Consider the following 17,691-nt stretch of genomic DNA (forward strand, 5'->3'; position numbering starts at 1 on the left):
TATGACCCTGTCCAACTCTAGTAGAGTAACTGTCTGTCTCCTGGAATCTCCTCCATGCCCTTGAGACTGTGCTGGGAGACAAAGCAAACCTTCTGACAATGACACGTGTTGATGTTGGACTACCTGTGCCTGTGACTATGACTATGAGTGACACTGAAGATAGCCAAATGCAAAACTAGTGCAAAAACTGTCAGAAAAGATGAGGAGGGGAAAATGTCAATGGCCTCCACCTGTTAAACCATTCCTGTTTTGGGGGTTGTCTCATTGTTGCCCCTTTAGTGCAGCTGTTGTTAATTTCATTAACTCCAAAGCAGCTGAAACTGATTAACAACCCCCTCTGCTACTTAACTGACCAGATCAATATCACAGAAGTTTAATTGACTTGATGCTATACTCTGATTAAAAAGTGTTCCTTTAATTTTTTTAAGCAGTGTATATTTTCTTAAGTATTTTTCATTATCATCTGCATCATTTTTCTGTCTGTCTTTGTCCACATCTCAGCATGGCATGTTAAAATTGTCAGACTGTTTGAATTTAAGATGATATATTTGTTTTATTTATTGCTGTGTTTCTTGCACTATGACCACCAGGTTTGTAATTTTTTCTTAACATATGACCAATGGATTATACAGCTGAAGACGACAGTAGAAAGTTACTTTGACTAAATGTTACTAAATTAAAATGGGTGTTACGATGTTGTATTACAGTTGTGGATGATAGTGGACACATGTGATTCAGCACTCGCTTGACTCGATTCTCTTCATGAACCAGTTGGGTGGGACTTCACACATGAAGTTGCAAATGTCATCAGTCGCTTCATCAAATCCAGATAATGCAGCCACTGACATAGGACTTTGTACATTTGTGAACCTGTTGTGTATTTTTCTTTTTGCGTATTTCCAAAAAGAGACCAGTACACAATCAGAGGCATGATGTTGGGAGATTATTGCTATAACTGGTAACGGCCTTGGATCAGCGAACACCCTTCCACCAGGTTGATGCCAAGTTCCCTCTTACAGAATAAACTGTACTAATATGTCAGTGATATCAATTAGCTAGCCAAATTTGTAGTTAGTGGGCTAGCTAGTTAAATTATTTTGGCTCATCCATTAACCTGTTTGATCATGGATTACTTGAGGGACAGCCATTTAGTTTTCTGTACATATAAGCATTTCCGTTTTTATGGCCAATTCCATGCAAAGGTCAACCTTATGGAAAAATTGGAACAGAATGATTTTTAAAATGTTCACTTATGACTTTATGACACATTTTCTTAGTTTTTTATAATTACTTTCAATAGTTTCATATAAAGATTCACCATGCAGGCTTGTAGTTTCGATAGGACTGGTCACATGAATGTGTAAAAATTTCATTTACACTTGGTTTAGCTTATGCGTGAAGCATTTTTCTTTCAAGAATCACAATCACAGAGACAGCAGGATTCTGTCCCCTGCTATATTACAAAATGGAATTACTATAACCAAAATTATAATATTAATATTTTAATACTAATTATTATGAAATAAGGCACCTTAAAAAGCTACACGTCCTATACCACAAATACACACTTATAAAACTGAAGCAGGCATCATTCATTAAGGAGGTTTTAAATGGGTGTATTTCATGGTCATTTGGCCTATATTCTACCAAGACTGCATATATGTCCTATATACCATGCTACAATTTAATGCATAGTAAAGATTCAAGTAAAACAAGACTTGCTAATAGCCATGTTGATTTCATATGGAATGTTACTTTTAAAAACTGACTACTCCGTAGTTCAAAAGTTCATGAAAAACATCTTGCGCAAGAAACACAAAATCAAAGAATGAAAAATTTAGCATTTTAATGAAATGCCATTGCATGTATCAAGTACATTAACATCTTCTATATTGTATGTTTTTACCTACAACAACTGGCTCTGTGTTATAACCCTGTTGTTAAAAACCTGTCAAATTGCAGACTTATTCTGTTAAGCTCAACAAACATTACTTGTGCTTAAATGTCTACTTTTTCATCAGCTCATCCATTAGATATGGCTGGAGTTCCTGTAGGATTGAGAGTAAATCATCTTTTCCTTTGTTCCCACATGATTTTAAGGGGCCGTCGTACAGTGCCCTCATCTTATTATGGTCATTGGGCAAGGTAGAAATATCACTGTAGCTGACTGAGTTGAGAATGCCTTTATCCTGGAGACGGTCCAAGATGGAATTCACATTGTTAACTCTTTCGATGAGGGTGGTTCGGTGCACATCCAAAAAGTGCTTTTCTGGGGGTGAGAAATAGGGTTTACTAAAATTAATTTGACAGTAGTCTACAGGAAATAATTTAAGCCACATTCAGATAAAGCAATATACAATAAGTAATGTAGGATGATCTGTGATTGTTCATGTGAATAAGAAATGCAATACTAAAATATAACATTTTATTAACATAACTTGTGTAGCATTTCATGTATGTGTATGGATTTCTGAACATCATGAAACAAATCATAAGAGTTGAACAGTTTAAAGACAGATATGACAATGTGTCCACAATATGTGCATATGTAATACTTGCATAAGCTTTGTGTTGCACATTACAGCAATATAATGGCTTGAGTGCATCATATGTTTCCAGGTGAATTCGTGACGTGTTTTTGTACACATATGTATACTTCATACCTACACTACGTCAGGGGTCCCCAAAGGAACTACTTGAGGAGGACACTTGCCTAACTGGTAACCATGCTACACTTGGGTAGGTGTGTGAGTTTAAAGTGGCAGTGACTAGCAGTTGGTTTGGAATAATACATCGCAGCCTACACCGTAGCCTTATAAATTTGTTTGGACTATGTAGTTGATTGCACTATTATTTTCTCAGCAATGTATTGTAAACTTTCAGTTCATGCTACTAATAACACTAACATTTACACCATATCTATTGGTTAGGGATATTTGTTTGTTTACAGAATTGTTCTAAATGAAGTGGGGAAAACAGCTTCAGCAGGCCTATACGAGTTCATTCTTAAACGAGCATGTTAAAATTCCATTTTCTTATGAACTCAATACTGCAACATGTCATTTTTTTCTCATTTAAAAAATAAGTTTGTCAACAGACTAACATTCTACACAACTTCTCTGGGGCAGTTAATCAGTTGTGGAGTAATGCAATAGACAATACAAAACAATTGAAGAAATTAATGAACATCTTATTATACTAAATAAGTATCTATTATGGGTTACATGTAATAAAGCTGAAAGACGTAAGATCATTTTATCGAGTTTTGTGTTATTTGATATTAAAACTGAACGGTAGAGCCTATTTGGGGAAAATGGTGGAGAAATTATTAAATTGGAGCTAATGATGACATCATTTTGATACAGCTAATAAGGTATTGTCAATTGTCATGCACAAAATTCAAACACTACATTTCACCATAACATTTCATTTGTCTAAAGATTCTTATGTTCAGCTACCACCAAGCGTTCATTTTCTGAATGTGATTCTATGTATTTCAATTAGGTTCACAATATAGATTAAAGAGTAGGCCTACATGTTCCACGCTTTGCTGGTTTACAAAATCACTGAGGATAAAACCTGATTTTCTTTTCTTGAATTAATTAGATTTCTCCTTTAAAGGGTTACGGCCTTATGAGGGGAGAATACACATAAAGTGCATGATCTTTTAAGCCCCTTTTCGACTTAAGCGCCCGATGGGAGAATAGATCCCTGGTCTTTGGTAGTCTTAGTAAAGAAAAAGCCTTATAATTTCTATTGAAATTTCAGAGAAATTAACACTGATATTAACATATGATATTTCATTTTTGTTAAAACCTATAAAGAAATGTGTAGTATGTGTTTAAACAATCCCGAGTCTGTCCACAATTAAATATGATGCCCAAAGAATACTAGTAATTAAGAGATATTTTCTCTAAATTTACTTCTCACTTACTCCTTTGGATTTTCTTTTTAAAGAAAGTGCTTGTGTTTTAAGCACTTATCCTGCATTCTAAAAAATTACCATTCACAATGGAAATTGAAGATGGACCATAAGTAGGCTGACTCTCACCAGTCTGTCCAGAAGAGAATGAAACTAGAAAAAAAAAACACAATAGAGAATTAACCATAAACATCGGCACACTATTTCATTTGGGTTGCCCCCATCTATTAATGCATATAACTGCAGTGTCACAGCTAAAAGTTCTTCTGTTTACCACTCCAAGAAGCGTCTCATTATTGTGCCGCTATTGCTATTTCTGAATTTTTCATATTATTGATGTTATGTGACTGACACAATAAACTGATGACATATATATATGTTATTATATATTTATATGATATTACACAGTTCGCGATTTTTTGTACGCGACCGGCTATGAAAGTAGTTTGTTAGTTTTTGTGCACGACTTGCCGTGAGTCTGAACAATCAGCAATGGAACCATTGTAGTTCGAACTACGGCGATCCCAACTAACTAACGTGGTTCAAACTACTGTGGTACAACGGTTTTGAAAAACAGTCGTACTTCGGATGTTGGTTAGTTTGAACTACCATAGTATGGTGCATCGTTAATGATAACTTCCGTCGTTGTTTGGGAAACACACCCCAATATAGGAACAGGTGTGAGTCATCAAAAACCACATAGAATAGAAAACCTACTGGAAATAGCTCTCCAGGAGCAGAGTTGGAGACCCCTGCTGTAAAATGTTCCCATTAAATACTACGTTGCTTTCAATTAGTATCAGTGCAGCTTGGAATAGGCTCCAGGCTGACCATGACCCTAACCAGAGAAAGTGGTTAAAAGACAGATGAATAATATATCTGGCATATGAGAATAAATTATAATAATCAAGTTGAAATCCATACTCATATACGTATGTATTTATATTATGATCACAAAGTCTTGAAGTACCTTTTTACAGGCATACAGGCCTAATTATACTGTATATACCACCGAGCACAGGTCAGTCTGAGTGAAAATGACAAATCTTGTCCTTGCATATAAAGATCAGTTTAATATTTTCCTATTATTCCCCATTACATAATAATGATAATAATAATATATGTAAAATACTTATCACAATAAACATTGGGGCTATTTCTTAATTGAACATAAAACGTCCATATGCGAATGCGATTCAAATTCTGTTTCACTGTTTTACTGGTTATTATGCACTATTAATCATATTTATTAACCAAATTAATGCTAAACGAACGTGATGTTTTAGATAAAGAATATTACAGTTAGTTCATATTATAGTATTCATACTTTTGAAAAAAAAATCTTACCGATCCCCAAACTCTCTTGCAAATCGTCGGCTTCCTGTGTAAAATTCGCAGATCGTAAGATATTAACTGTGACCTGTCCCGCGTTTTTCTCTGTGAAAGTGCTCACGAGTTTGTCAATCAGGTCCAATCTATCCATATTTTGCACTATACCCTTACCTATTCTAGGCTCTCCCTTTCGATCGATGAGTTTACTTTTGAATCTCTTAAACTGTTCTTCGGTCAAATCCTCGAATGTTTCAATCAAACAATCTTTTACCGTTTTCGGCATTTTGTCTCAAATCACTGGGAAAATGTTTCTTTAAAATTAAAAATTATTTAAAATAAAACAGGTAGGGTATGTTGCATACTATTTAGAGACCCAGATCTGTAAGACTGAGAACAGACCGTACACAGGAAGCGATACTTGGAGGGTAGGCAATATGTGTTCTTCCTGCATTCTTCAGAACTGTTTGCGTTTATTGTTGTAAGTACAGTATGGCCGCACTGGGGTATTGAACTAAACGGTAGGTACCAAAGTACAGCGCTTTTATAGCATGCAATTATTTAAGATAACCCAGTAGATATCATAAGGCACCGCCCTTAAACTACACATATGTGCAAGTAATAATTTTATAAGCATTAGTATTATGAACATTTTAAGTCTGCGCTTGAGAAACCTAGAAAACGATCAAGATCCACACATCCATCTGTAGAAACATCTAACCGCCCATTCCTTGTTTGTGTTTGCCTGCATGTGTGTGTGTGTGTGCTTTTCTTTTTATATCCTGGTGGGGACCACAACTTGACTCCACACCAAACGGGAGGGGACCATTTGTGTCGTGGGGACTGGCTCCCTGGTCTCCAGGGACTCAACTATTGAAAAAAAAGAAAACAGAATTTTAATATGTCTGGTAAAGTTTCTCTGAAAATGGTAACATGTCCCCATTTGGCTGCCCGGATAAAGAAGTGTGTGTATAGGTGGTATGCGTAGCTATGCGCCCCCTCTGGTAAAAGTGGAACAACTGAGTGTAAATTTGCCTTAAATTTACTGTTGGAAACTTGTGTACCGTAAAACCCGTTTATATGATATAGCCCAAAACTTTGCCAAATACAATCTTATACAATTTCATTAAAAGCGAAGCATTTCTGCAAACAAATAACTCAAATGAAAATGACTGAATGTCGGGCCACAAAAATGAAAGTAGACCTATATAATAATTTTCATTTAAACCAAGCTACTAAATATATTGTGAGAAAGTCTGTCTGGATTGTAGGTATACCCACCCACAGCCATCTCCACACCTCTTAATTAAAGTAATTTCCTAGTTTCTTACTGTCGCTGATTTTTCTTTTAGACAACGGAATACTATTCATGTCAGAGACAACAGATTCAATAAGTACTTTTACACCACTGGATATTTTTTTTCTGGAACCAGGGCCTTTTGTTGTGTTCACACCGCCTGATTGTAGTTCCTCGGAGTTGTCCCAGAACGTTTTTTTATTACTTAGTCCACATTAGGTACTTTTCATTCGAAGAAGAACTTATGGGGAGGCGCTTACAGAGTTCGCTTGCTGATTAGCTCACCACAAGCACCGGGGCTAACATGGAAGTTGCGCGAAAGCGCAAAAGAGATGTAACAGCAAAAATTGAGCAGATAATTTTTGTACTCCAATTACATTTTTGCTTGCATCCCATATTTCTGTATCGGAAAATTAGATGGCTAACCGCCGGTAAACCTGTTCCCGGAAAATTCGGTTCCTCTTGTTTTCCTCCATGGCGCGATTATTTGAATCATGACGTCACCCACTACTTTGTAGTTCGACGGTTTCACTGTCATTTTAATATATCTTTCTACGAACGTGTTGAGTTAAACCATTTATGCAAAAACATAAAAACCGTATTTTTCGATATTTGTGCATTTTACAAAGATAGGTTAAACGATTTAAATCGCTTGCTATAAGATGATTGCTGGGATAATACAGAAAACGGTAGTATTGCTTTTAAGACTTCATTAGCATGTGTAACAATCGATGTGATATTGTTTATTCTAATTATACATTAATTATAGGCAAATTATTGACCAAATACTTATTTTCCACCATACTTTGCAAATAAATTCTTTAAAATTCAGTCAATGTGATTATCTGAATTTCTTTTTCTCATTTTGTCTCTCATAGTTGAGGTATACCTATGGTGAAAATTACAGGCCTCTCTCATCTTTTTAAGTGGGAGAACTTGCACAATTGGTGGCTGACTAAATACTTTTTTGCCGCACTGTATCTCAAATCTTCATTTCAAAGATCATGGAAAAGGTTATAGTCCGTTAGTTGTCTTCTTTCCTACAAAAAAATAATACTAATGAATTATATCAGTGTGGCTTTAGACCAAACCATAGCACAGAAACTGCTCTAGTCAAAGTAATGAATGATTTGCTTATGGCTTCTGACCGTGGCTGTGTATCTCTGTTGGTATTACTAGATTTAACTGCAGCATTCGATACTGTGGACCATAATATCCTCTTGGACGGGCTAAAATGTGTGCTTGGCATTAAGGGTACAGCTCTCTCTTGGTTCCATTTCTATTTAACTGATTGTTATCAATATGCCTATGTGAACAATGAATCTTCCAAGGCCACCAAAGACAAATATGGTGTCCCACAGGGATCAGTACTGGGCCCACTACTGTTTACCTTATACACGCTATGCTGTTGATGATACACAGTTATATATATCTTAACCCTGATGATACATCACTTCTCTCTCCATTAGAAGACTGCTCTCTTCATCTATTAGATATCCGGTGCTGGATAGCAAAAAAATTAATTATGTTAAACACAGAAAAAAACGGTAATTACCGGTACCGGTAATTGGTCCCAAAGCTGCACTAAATAAGTTTCACCACCTCAGCACTGGTGGCCTTCCTACACATCCTAACCCAGTGGTTAGAAATCTTGATCTACTAGTTGATTCAGATCTATGTTATGATGCTCACATAAGAAGTATTACTAGAACTGCATTTTATCATCTACAGAACATAGCCAAGCTTTGGAAGATGCTCTCCCTTCATGACGCAGAAAAATGAATACATGCCTTTATAACTTCCAGATTGGACTACTATAATGCCCTCCTTTCTGGTTGCCCGTCGGGATCCTTACATAATCTTCAGCTGGTGCAGAATAAAGCAGCCAGAATTCTCACAAGCACTAAGAAATCTGATTGCATTATACTGTCTTATCCTCCCTTCACTGGCTTCCAGTTAAGTCCCAGATTGACTATAAAATACTGCTATTAACCTATAAAGCAGTGGTTCCCAAACTAGGGTACGCATACCCTCGGCGGTACGCAAGAGGCTGCAGGGGGTACGCGTATCTGTGGTTACTAGCCAAATGGCTAGCATAGCTGGAGCCAGTCATGTGGAAAGTGATAAAGGGTCTGAGGCGGAGCCTCAAAGTGGGAGGAAGCATGTCACCTCGGACTGTAACACAACCTCATCAAAGAAGCACAGATATGATGACAATTATATTTCGCTGGGGTTCACATGTATAAATATTGGTGGATTTTCTTGGCCACAATGTGTTAATTGTGCAAAAGTATTGTCTCACAACTCAAAGAAACCTTCACTATTGCGCAGACATTCAGTTCAGATAATGCTAAATGTCTGGACAAAGTCGTCATGCTACCCAGATCTGGCACAGAACTGGCCCTGCACCCAGTGGAGTTAAAGGGAAGAAGATGGTGGATAAAATCAGAGAACATCATGCACAATTCTACCCAGCCCCTCCACAGAACAGTACTAGGGATCTCTTCTTTTTCAATATCACCAAAGTCTGCCTATTCTGGTAGATAAAGTACATTGGATCTGGAATTTCCACAGTTTTTATTATTTACTGAAGGTTTTCTAGTTCCAATAAATTTTTGAAACAGATTATAACAAACAATTCTTCAGTTTTAAAACAACTCAATACAGCCAGTTGCTTATTAAGTAAACATATAGCTAGTGCATATCTATGATCTTCTTTTCAACTGGCTCTTTTTCAAAGATCAAAATTGTTGATACTGTTAATATCACTTTATAACTTTATACAACAGATATAAAAGGGGTTTACAGTTTACAGTTCTATCAGCCCTATTTCTGCTTCATCAGAAGAGTTAATAAGCTAAGGTTCGGACTTCAAAGTTAGGTGAAGTCATTTGATCCCAAACAGTGATAAGTACAGTACCAGTCAAACATCTGGACACATCTACTGAAAATAATTTGTTTTTCAAAAGATAATGTCCCTTAGCACACCTTGAGGTTATGTAGCAAGTATTATCTTGTGAACAAGGAAAGTGATGGGCTGCTCTGACAGATGACCTGGCCCCCACAAAAGTCTAATATTTGAGAAAATTTTTACGTGTTGAACACTTTTTTTTTTGTCGTTGCAGGATTTGATTTGCATTACTTCGTTGCCTTGAAGCCTTTTACCATAAGGTGAATAACATAGTTAAATATAAAAGCAGGTGTGACCCACCTTTTGATTGTCACTTGGGTGAGTTAGTGGCGTATGGCAGTCCAAATTTAAATTGCTTGGGTGAAAATGATCTTTCTCCCAATTTGTAAGTCTAAATGCCATGTAAGTGATCTGACATAAAATGTCGAACCAGGGACCCTCTGAAACACTGAATACCATGGGGGCAGGTTGCATGCACTAATTTGACAGTTTCAGTTAGGAAGTTCCAGAGGCTTCAGCAACTTCATTTTTAGAAATCACATGTTCTGCTGACCCTATTAATTTAATAACTGTGATTGTGGTTTCATTCTACTGGGTCAACCATGCCTTCTCTGTGCTCTTCTGTCTCATGGTGTGGGACAGTAGGTGCTATATATTGTGAGGGCAGATCTACGGGTGAAATATTCAAACAGTTCTGAACTTCCTGAGCAGTTTTTCCCAGCATGCCCTGCACATCACATACAAAGCGATACACATAGCGCTTTCCTGCTGTCTTGTGGATGATGTTCTTGTGGTAGTAGTAGCGTAGGCCACGGCTAAGCTTCTCGTAGTTCATCTTGGGCTTATTTTTGCACTGACCCCACCGCTTAGCTACCTGGAACAGGATGAAATAGGAATGAATATGATAAAATGACTGGGTAAGTGTGATAATTACACTGACATATAGTAATACGATTAGGATAAGACACAAGGGTTACTGACTGGAGAATAAAGCTGAACAAAGACCAGTAATTGTAATTATTGTTAATTCATGTAATTATTGTTTATGGGGTAGGAACAGCAAAATTCATACTTCAGTATGTTGGTCACATTTTTTCACATATTATTTTGAGATTTGCTCATTTGTTTTGTAATCAATGATTATGTTAACTGATAATAAGATAATCTGATACCCAACTATAACAAGAATATTCAACATCATGTCTAAATCAGACTATTCAAGGACATGGCAGGTCATCCGTACAGGCAGCCTGATCTGAGGTGACGCCAGGCATCACATTGGAAGATGCTAATTAAACACAAAAAGACCTCTTGCATCTGGGAGAATTTTGGTTTCCATACCTCAGCAGGGTCAGACATCTTGAATTCCCAGCCATCTCCTGTCCAGCTAATGAAAGAACGGCAGGCAGAGTCCAAGAGGAGTTCAAGCAGAAACTGCCACAGTTGCATTGGCCCTGAGCCTGGGTGAGTAAGGAGAAGACGATCATAAAGATTCCATTTTCTCTGATGAATGTGTTATGGTAAAGCAATATTTTTATATGTCATAATTGGTTCTTTTTAAATGGAAGTAGTTTGAGTCATCGAGTAAAGATTAGTATTTGGAAAGGAAAAATACAATTATCTTTTACTCTGTTTACAGTTGCAAACCCCAATGAAACTTGAAATGTCAAATAGAAACATCATGCCATTTCTCTGTATAATGAACAACACTGACTTCCTTTGCAATGTACTGACAGGCTAATATCTAACCTGTGTAAGTTGACATTCCGGTCATCTCAGTGTTTGATTCTGTTTTTAGAGAGGCTGTACTTCGATGCTTCACCACTTGAGGGCAGTGTTGATCAGAGGACTGAGAGTCAGGAGACAAGGTACAAGATGGAGGTAGGCCTTCTGGAGGTGGGCAGTAGCTAGGAGATGGATAGTCAGCCCAGAAGCAGTTCTGGTGATCTGTCTCAAACCTTGTGGTACTACAGTGAATGTAGGTTCTGTCAGGATCTGTATAAATAGAAAATGATCAGCAATGGTAATGTATAATTCTGAAACCTATGATCATTTTACTTATTCTATTTTATGCGAATTCTAAATTGTGGACTAAAAAGTCTTTCTACATTTGGCATATCATGCTGTGTATTACTGATATATGCTGATATTAGACTTTAACATACTACAGTAAAATCCCTATAGTGGACTCGCTTATAACGGAATTTCGTCTATAACGGATGAGGTCCACTGGTCCCGGCTGCGCACCTTTAAGAACATGCAGAAAAAGCATCGGATATAGCGGACTCGCACATAACGGAATTTTGCTTATGACGGACAAACAATTTGGTCCCAAGGGCCGCTTTTACGTGTAGTCTTGTTAGGCTATAATGAACATGCAGGCCCGGCCTACAAAGCGCATGGCGTGCCGGTGCATGATATCCAATGCAGACACGTAGTTGGAATTATTAATAGTCACGCATCTGATCAGGTAAAGTTGAATTACTACATGTACAATATAATAATCTATACCACAATTGTGTCTGCTGGGGTGTGGCATGAGTAAATAGTGTCCTGTAGTTGTGTTCTGGGCATACAGCAACTCTGGATATAAGGGACTGTTTTGCCAGGTCCCTTGAAGTCCGTTATAACTAGATTTTACTGTATTTCCATTACCATTAACACTACCATAAGTAATATTGATTAAAATTACCTACAATCAAGAACACCCATATAGGCCATTTATTTGAACAGTTAAAGGGTATTGTTTTTCTTTGTAAATATAATAAAATCACTGATTAGCAACAACTATGTTTTATAGCTGAAAACCTTACATTTCCATGTGTGTTGCATTCCATATTCTAGACATGTATGGTACTTTTCTTTCTGTTTGTGTTATTTCACATTTATCACTCTTCCTCACCCAAGTGCTCCAGATTAGTCATGCTGTTGGCTTCCTCTCGGTAACTTTCTGTCCCTGGATGGTAATGGCCTTGTTCAGCCATCACTTTGGAGCTGAATTCCTCCCCATTCTGTGTTTGAGGACAGGGGGGCAGCAGATTCTGGTAGGTGGGTCCAGACCCCTGAAATCCCACTTGGAAGTTGTCCAGAGTTGTAGTACCTGAGGTAATATAATAATGATGATGATAGCAAAGTTATTATCATTATTATTATTGTTGTTATTATTATTAACAACAACAACAATAATAATAATAATAATGAGGATGATGATGATGCTTCATATCAATAACACGGGTTCACAACTCACCATTTGTACAAGTTGCCCAGTAGTTGAATTCAGAGTATGGATCCAAACTGAGTGAAATGGAGTTACTGAAACCAACTAAGAAAAAGAAAATAGATTTGGATATATTCCTGGTTTAGCTGAAAATATATTTTGTTACACAGTAATTATAACATGAAAACATATTATCATAAAGACATGGCATGGTGGCCCCCTCTTCCAAAACTGCTGGACGAATCCCAGCTGTGGTCCTGTCTGATTCTCCCCATGTTGTTCTACCCATTTTGTTCTCTCAGTGTTGCACGGATTTCCTCCAGTTATTCCCATTTCCTTCCACAGCCCAAAGACATGCACTTAGGCTCATTAATGTCTCTTAGTTGCCAGCAGTGTTTGTCTGTGTGTGTGTGTGTGTGGGGGGGGGGGGTTGCATAGATCACATTTTGGGACCAGAATGTTTCCAAAGTGCAGTAAAACCTGACACTTCCTTACTTTTGGGGACACTTCTTCAGGTCCCCTTTTGGATAACCTCAGTTTTATAACAATCTGTGAATGCGATTAAAAAGTCTTGTATTTTGGTTGGTTACTTATGGTTAAGGTTAGGGCTGGGTGGGGGTTAAGGGTGTTGTGATTGGGATTAGGGTTTTTCCCATGGAAATGAATGGACGGTCCCCATTTAGATAGGTACACCAACTTAGAATAAAGAATAAATTTCCTAGTATATACATAACAATAGAATCTCTTTTAATCAATGTAATTATTGTTCATGGAGAAGGAACGGCAAATAACACATGTTCAGGATTATTGAAACAATATTTAGGCTTAAGGTTGGATATTTCCTGAATACCTTTATGGTCATATGATCTGAGAACTTTTGGATGTTCCACATGGCTGAGCGCATACTGCTGCTGCACTGACCCATTGGTATCTATCAGCAATGAGAGGTCTTCTCCATCTACAAACAGAAGTATGCACATATTGTATACAGTGTATTCCAAGAGTTATATAATGACAATACCAACTTATTAGCTATTGTAGTGCTCAAGATAGCAATATAGCGATCAAGGCTACCATTGTAAACAGTTTTGAATCACCTATCTTTACTCCTTCAAAAGAAAAAATGCCCAGCCTCAATGACACGCATATCTATCTTTATGAAACAGGGTTATTATCGTTCACGAAAACTAACGAAATAACGAAAACCAAATGAGAAAAAAAACATTAACTGACATTAAAATAAAAACGAGGCTTCACGAAAAAACAATAACTGAAACCGTATTGTATGTTTATAAAACAAACTAAAATTACAGAAAAAAATGTCATCGATTTTCATTTTTGTTAATGTATTTTATATATAATTCTAGGTGGATGATTTCCACCTGCTGTCGTCTGGCTTGAGGAACAAAACCGCTTCTGTGGAGCATGGCATGTGAGCGGAGCAGAGCCTGAGCGAAAGGCATACATGAAGAAAAAAAAACAGGAGCGTTACCTTATCTCTCGCTCTGACTAACTCCACTTTCGCACCACAGCGGTACCGGACCCGCTCACACAATGCCTCTGAAGCATGACTGACCCAGAATCAATCTGTGTATCATTAGGTTAAGTAGTGAGCCAATGCCGCACCCATGTGTTAAAGGCTTTTTGGTGTGATTTCGTTGGAGCGGGGAGTGATAATGAGCGGAGCGATCTGCAGTACTCTGTAGCATCACGTTTTCCTAAAGATCCACAAGAATTTGTTGCTTGACTGAAGTACACTCGTGTCTCTCTCTCTCACACGCGCTCGCACACACACGTTTTATAGTTGTTTTTTTTATGGATGGTTGTTTATCTGTCTGTAAATACATTTTTGAAAACAGTGTACTTTGTTGGGTTTTATTGTAATTTTTTTCTAACCTATTTCAATCGCGCCTCTGACAAATACCTTCTATTACAAAAAAAATAAAACTAATAAAAACTTAACTTAATTAGCAACCCTTAAAAGCTAATAAAAACTGAAAATGAGAACAAAAACAGAAAATGAAATTAAAAAAAAAACTAATGAAAGCAGAATTCTTTTACATCTAATTCTTAAACTGTGGATCACCAGCTTCCTGAATAATAAGAAATATGTGTACCAGAGTTGTCATCTATATACCACAAGGTCATGTGATCTGCCCACTAATGTTCTTCTTGTATACAAATAATGGCACTCCAAGAACTTGTCAATCACAAAACGCTGAGGAGATCACTCTTGTAGACCTAATCACTAATTCCCCTCTTGCCCATTCCCAGAGTCAAGCATTTCTTTAGCTCATATTAAATTGACATTATTGATGTTAACATATCTATGAACCTAATATTATGTGTAGTATGTATACAAATCATTGTAACATTAATTCTCTGCACAGCATCTCTTTGTGAAGGCAGGTATCTGTATATGCACTATATTACTTTAGGAAAATAGACCTTGCCAAAGTAACGTACTGGGGCTACATTTAAGGCTACTTATAAGAGTATTACAAGAATATTAATAAGAGTTTGAACAGACAGATAAATTCCAGTCCAGCTTTGATTACTTAAACACAAGGCTATATATAGTCCAGCTGGGATCTAATTGAAATTGTAGCAAATAAATTATTTCTTTTAATTAAGGTTAATTTGGATTAACCAGAGGGTCCCATATAGTGCACCCAGGCTTGAATACACAGAGCACTTGTAAACACTAAGGTCAATTTAAAGAACCAGTTTACCTAAACAATATATTCTAAGATGATGGAAGGAAAGAGCATGGAAACTTCACAAACATACAAAGCAAGGGCATGAATCCCACCCACAGCCTTAAATGCTAAATATGAATATGCATTGCCAAATATTATGACAATTAATAAATATCAAAATGTGTAATGTTTTAGATTTTGTTGTGCTTCTGGAGAGGAAATAAAAAAGAATGAACAAGACATTTACCTTAAATTCGAATAAATAAACAACTGCAGCTAAAATGGCCATCCCACTGCTACTACAATATACTTTAATGACTCCACTTCTTTATCTATTGTTATAACCATTCTTCATTTTTATGTGTTATTTAAGGGCTAACAAAGAACCATTTCCATATTGATCGGGTCAATACACCTTTAGTAAAACAAATGTTCCACCTCCTTGCTTCACTCCTGAAACACTGAACAAATTTGGAAGAAAGAAGGAAATGATAGCAGAGGGACAGAGTTAGCATTGGGTGGAGAGGGGCACTCAGCCAGGGGAAGCAGGAAGCCTGGCGGAAGGGATTAGAAAAGATAGAGAGTAAAAAAGTCATCACCTTGACTGTCCTAAATTTCTGTCTTCCCAGTTTAGATAAAATCCATTCTCAAAACTGCTTATTCCATAAACTACCGCATTACAGCCCTCAGTGGAAACTAACAAGCAAAAATCTACTTTTCAGTTTTGCCACATCAAAATTCTGTCCTTTTTCTGTAGGACACAGGACATATGATAAACACATGATAGCACAAAACAATGATTATGTTCTCTTTGTGGTAAATTGTTTTGTCAATTACAATACTATTGTATCGTTTTTCTCATTTCTTACCGTATGACACAAAGTCAAATCCAGCTGGGACTTCCTGCATTCTGAAATCCTCCAGGTTAAAGTCGGCCTGGTACATTCTCATCTGTCAGTCATCCGCGGAGGGAAAGAAAGATATTAGCGCAATGACATGTGGACGATATTCCTTATCCTAAAATAATACAACACAGCCCGTTCAAATGCTTTCGCTCCCGAAAAGTGCATTCTTTTTTCAAAATTATATATATAAAGTTTAAATTCATATCGGTAGTAATGGGTGTTTGCCGATCCGTCACAATAGTAAATAAAATAACAATACATTACAATAATAAGCAATGCAATTTCAACTTTTATTACCTGTGACTGTCTAATTACAACAGTTCTGACGATGTATATGAAGATCGCAGTTCGGACGCTGAGGTAGGAATTTGCTGCCTGTCTCTCTCTGTTTCGGGACAGTTATAAAGAGAAGGCGCGTGTAGGGGCGTAGCCAGAGCCACCCAGATTGAACGCGCACTGCTTCGTGACTTCTGTCCCCATCGTTTTAATGTTTTATGACGTCAGTTGTGTAAGTAGCCTCTATTACAGTGACTTAAAATATGGCAACTAAGTAGAAGTACTACCACGATAGTAATTGAGATACTTGGATAGAGTATGTTGCATACTCAGTGTTGAAAATACATGTTTTGTAGTAGTTTGAAGTACAAATTTCGATGAATGAATATTTCCAAAATTTAAGCCTTAAGTCTTAAATTCCAGATATCTTGAATAAATGATATTATCATTGTTGACTCGAGTAATATTTGTGTTTTATAGCTTTAAATGTGTATTGAGAAGTAATTGCACATATATGCAATTTTACAATGGTAATAATGGTAATCACATCCAACTGAACTGTAAGAAAAAAAATAGGTTTATAGTTAATAGTGATACTGCACATAGATATATCGTATGTTACAATATAATGTAATGTAGTGCAGAAACGAATACCACAAAACATAAGTAGTAGGGAAAAACATAAAACTTACATAAAATTTAATAAATTAGAAAAGCGTTTTAATCATAAGTCTCAAAATGGCAAAACGTATCAATCCGAATTGTCGAAATCCTGCATGCTTTAAAAGCCAAGAAACAAAACAATGGAGAGCTGGACGAGTAGACAACTATGAAATCACAGCCTGAGTGGCAAGGGTAGATAACACTGGTTCAAGGACCTTGTATAAACAAACTGTCACTGAAGAAGAAAAAACACATCTGGAAAAGTGCGGAGCTCACGGCACAAGAGACTTGAGTCGTGATTGACTGAACCCCCCTCCCCCAACTCTCGTATACGAGGCACTTTCCAGATTACTATTGATATACAATGTATCGTGTCCTTCGCAATACAATTGTCTCAAAGGTCTTAACAAATTATTTAGCAATAATAGCATTCTTCACATAAAAAGTCCATTTTAATTGTTTCCACTGTAGT

At 36.9% G+C, this 17,691-nt stretch overlaps 2 protein-coding genes and 1 long non-coding RNA gene across 7 annotated transcripts; 1 reads left to right on the top strand and 2 right to left on the bottom strand.

Moving 5' to 3' along the window:
* Positions 1-1,854: 1,854 nt before the first annotated feature.
* Positions 1,855-6,010, bottom strand: LOC125748903 (apoptosis-associated speck-like protein containing a CARD). Of its 5 annotated transcripts, none has more exons than XR_007399702.1 (3): positions 5,270-6,010; positions 3,935-4,075; positions 1,855-2,269 (listed from the first exon to the last, which is right to left on the bottom strand). XR_007399702.1 is itself a non-coding variant. In XM_049025587.1 (3 exons), the coding sequence occupies exons 1-3, from the start codon at positions 5,535-5,537 to the stop codon at positions 2,007-2,009; spliced, it is 399 nt and encodes a 132-aa protein (XP_048881544.1). In that variant the 5' UTR covers positions 5,538-5,987; the 3' UTR covers positions 1,855-2,006. The 5 variants fall into 5 exon arrangements, 4 of the variants coding, with proteins under 4 accessions (XP_048881544.1, XP_048881543.1, XP_048881542.1 ...); XM_049025587.1 differs by having other exon boundaries at positions 4,052-4,075; positions 5,426-5,987; XM_049025586.1 differs by having other exon boundaries at positions 4,004-4,075; positions 5,426-5,985.
* On the top strand, positions 5,543-11,371 carry LOC125748904 (uncharacterized). The gene is made up of 3 exons (XR_007399703.1): positions 5,543-5,679; positions 10,806-10,923; positions 11,258-11,371. It is a non-coding gene; the product is annotated as an uncharacterized LOC125748904 (long non-coding RNA).
* LOC125748902 (protein c-ets-2-A-like) lies at positions 9,109-16,739 on the bottom strand. The gene is made up of 8 exons (XM_049025583.1): positions 16,578-16,739; positions 16,245-16,326; positions 13,527-13,634; positions 12,707-12,781; positions 12,362-12,559; positions 11,209-11,454; positions 10,801-10,919; positions 9,109-10,333 (listed from the first exon to the last, which is right to left on the bottom strand). Exons 2-8 carry the CDS (start codon positions 16,324-16,326, stop codon positions 10,043-10,045), a joined length of 1,119 nt encoding a protein of 372 aa, XP_048881540.1. The 5' UTR covers positions 16,578-16,739; the 3' UTR covers positions 9,109-10,042.
* Positions 16,740-17,691: the final 952 nt, after the last annotated feature.

Source organism: Brienomyrus brachyistius, chromosome 9, assembly GCF_023856365.1.
Source record: "Brienomyrus brachyistius isolate T26 chromosome 9, BBRACH_0.4, whole genome shotgun sequence".
Lineage (NCBI taxonomy): Eukaryota > Metazoa > Chordata > Actinopteri > Osteoglossiformes > Mormyridae > Brienomyrus > Brienomyrus brachyistius.

Coding starts and splice junctions, on each gene's coding strand:
- LOC125748902 (XM_049025583.1), bottom strand. CDS start 16,326: ATGAGAATGTACCAGGCCGACTTTAACCTGGAGGATTTCAGAATGCAG. Junction 12,560..12,706: donor CTGGGCAACTTGTACAAATG/GTGAGTTGTGAA, acceptor ATATTACCTCAG/GTACTACAACTCTGGACAAC. Junction 11,455..12,361: donor GACTAATCTGGAGCACTTGG/GTGAGGAAGAGT, acceptor CTATTTATACAG/ATCCTGACAGAACCTACATT.
- LOC125748903 (XM_049025584.1), bottom strand. CDS start 5,537: ATGCCGAAAACGGTAAAAGATTGTTTGATTGAAACATTCGAGGATTTG. Junction 4,076..5,269: donor GCAAGAGAGTTTGGGGATCG/GTAAGATTTTTT, acceptor TTTTTTTTCTAG/TTTCATTCTCTTCTGGACAG. Junction 2,270..4,003: donor TTCAATTTCCATTGTGAATG/GTAATTTTTTAG, acceptor TCTCACCCCCAG/AAAAGCACTTTTTGGATGTG.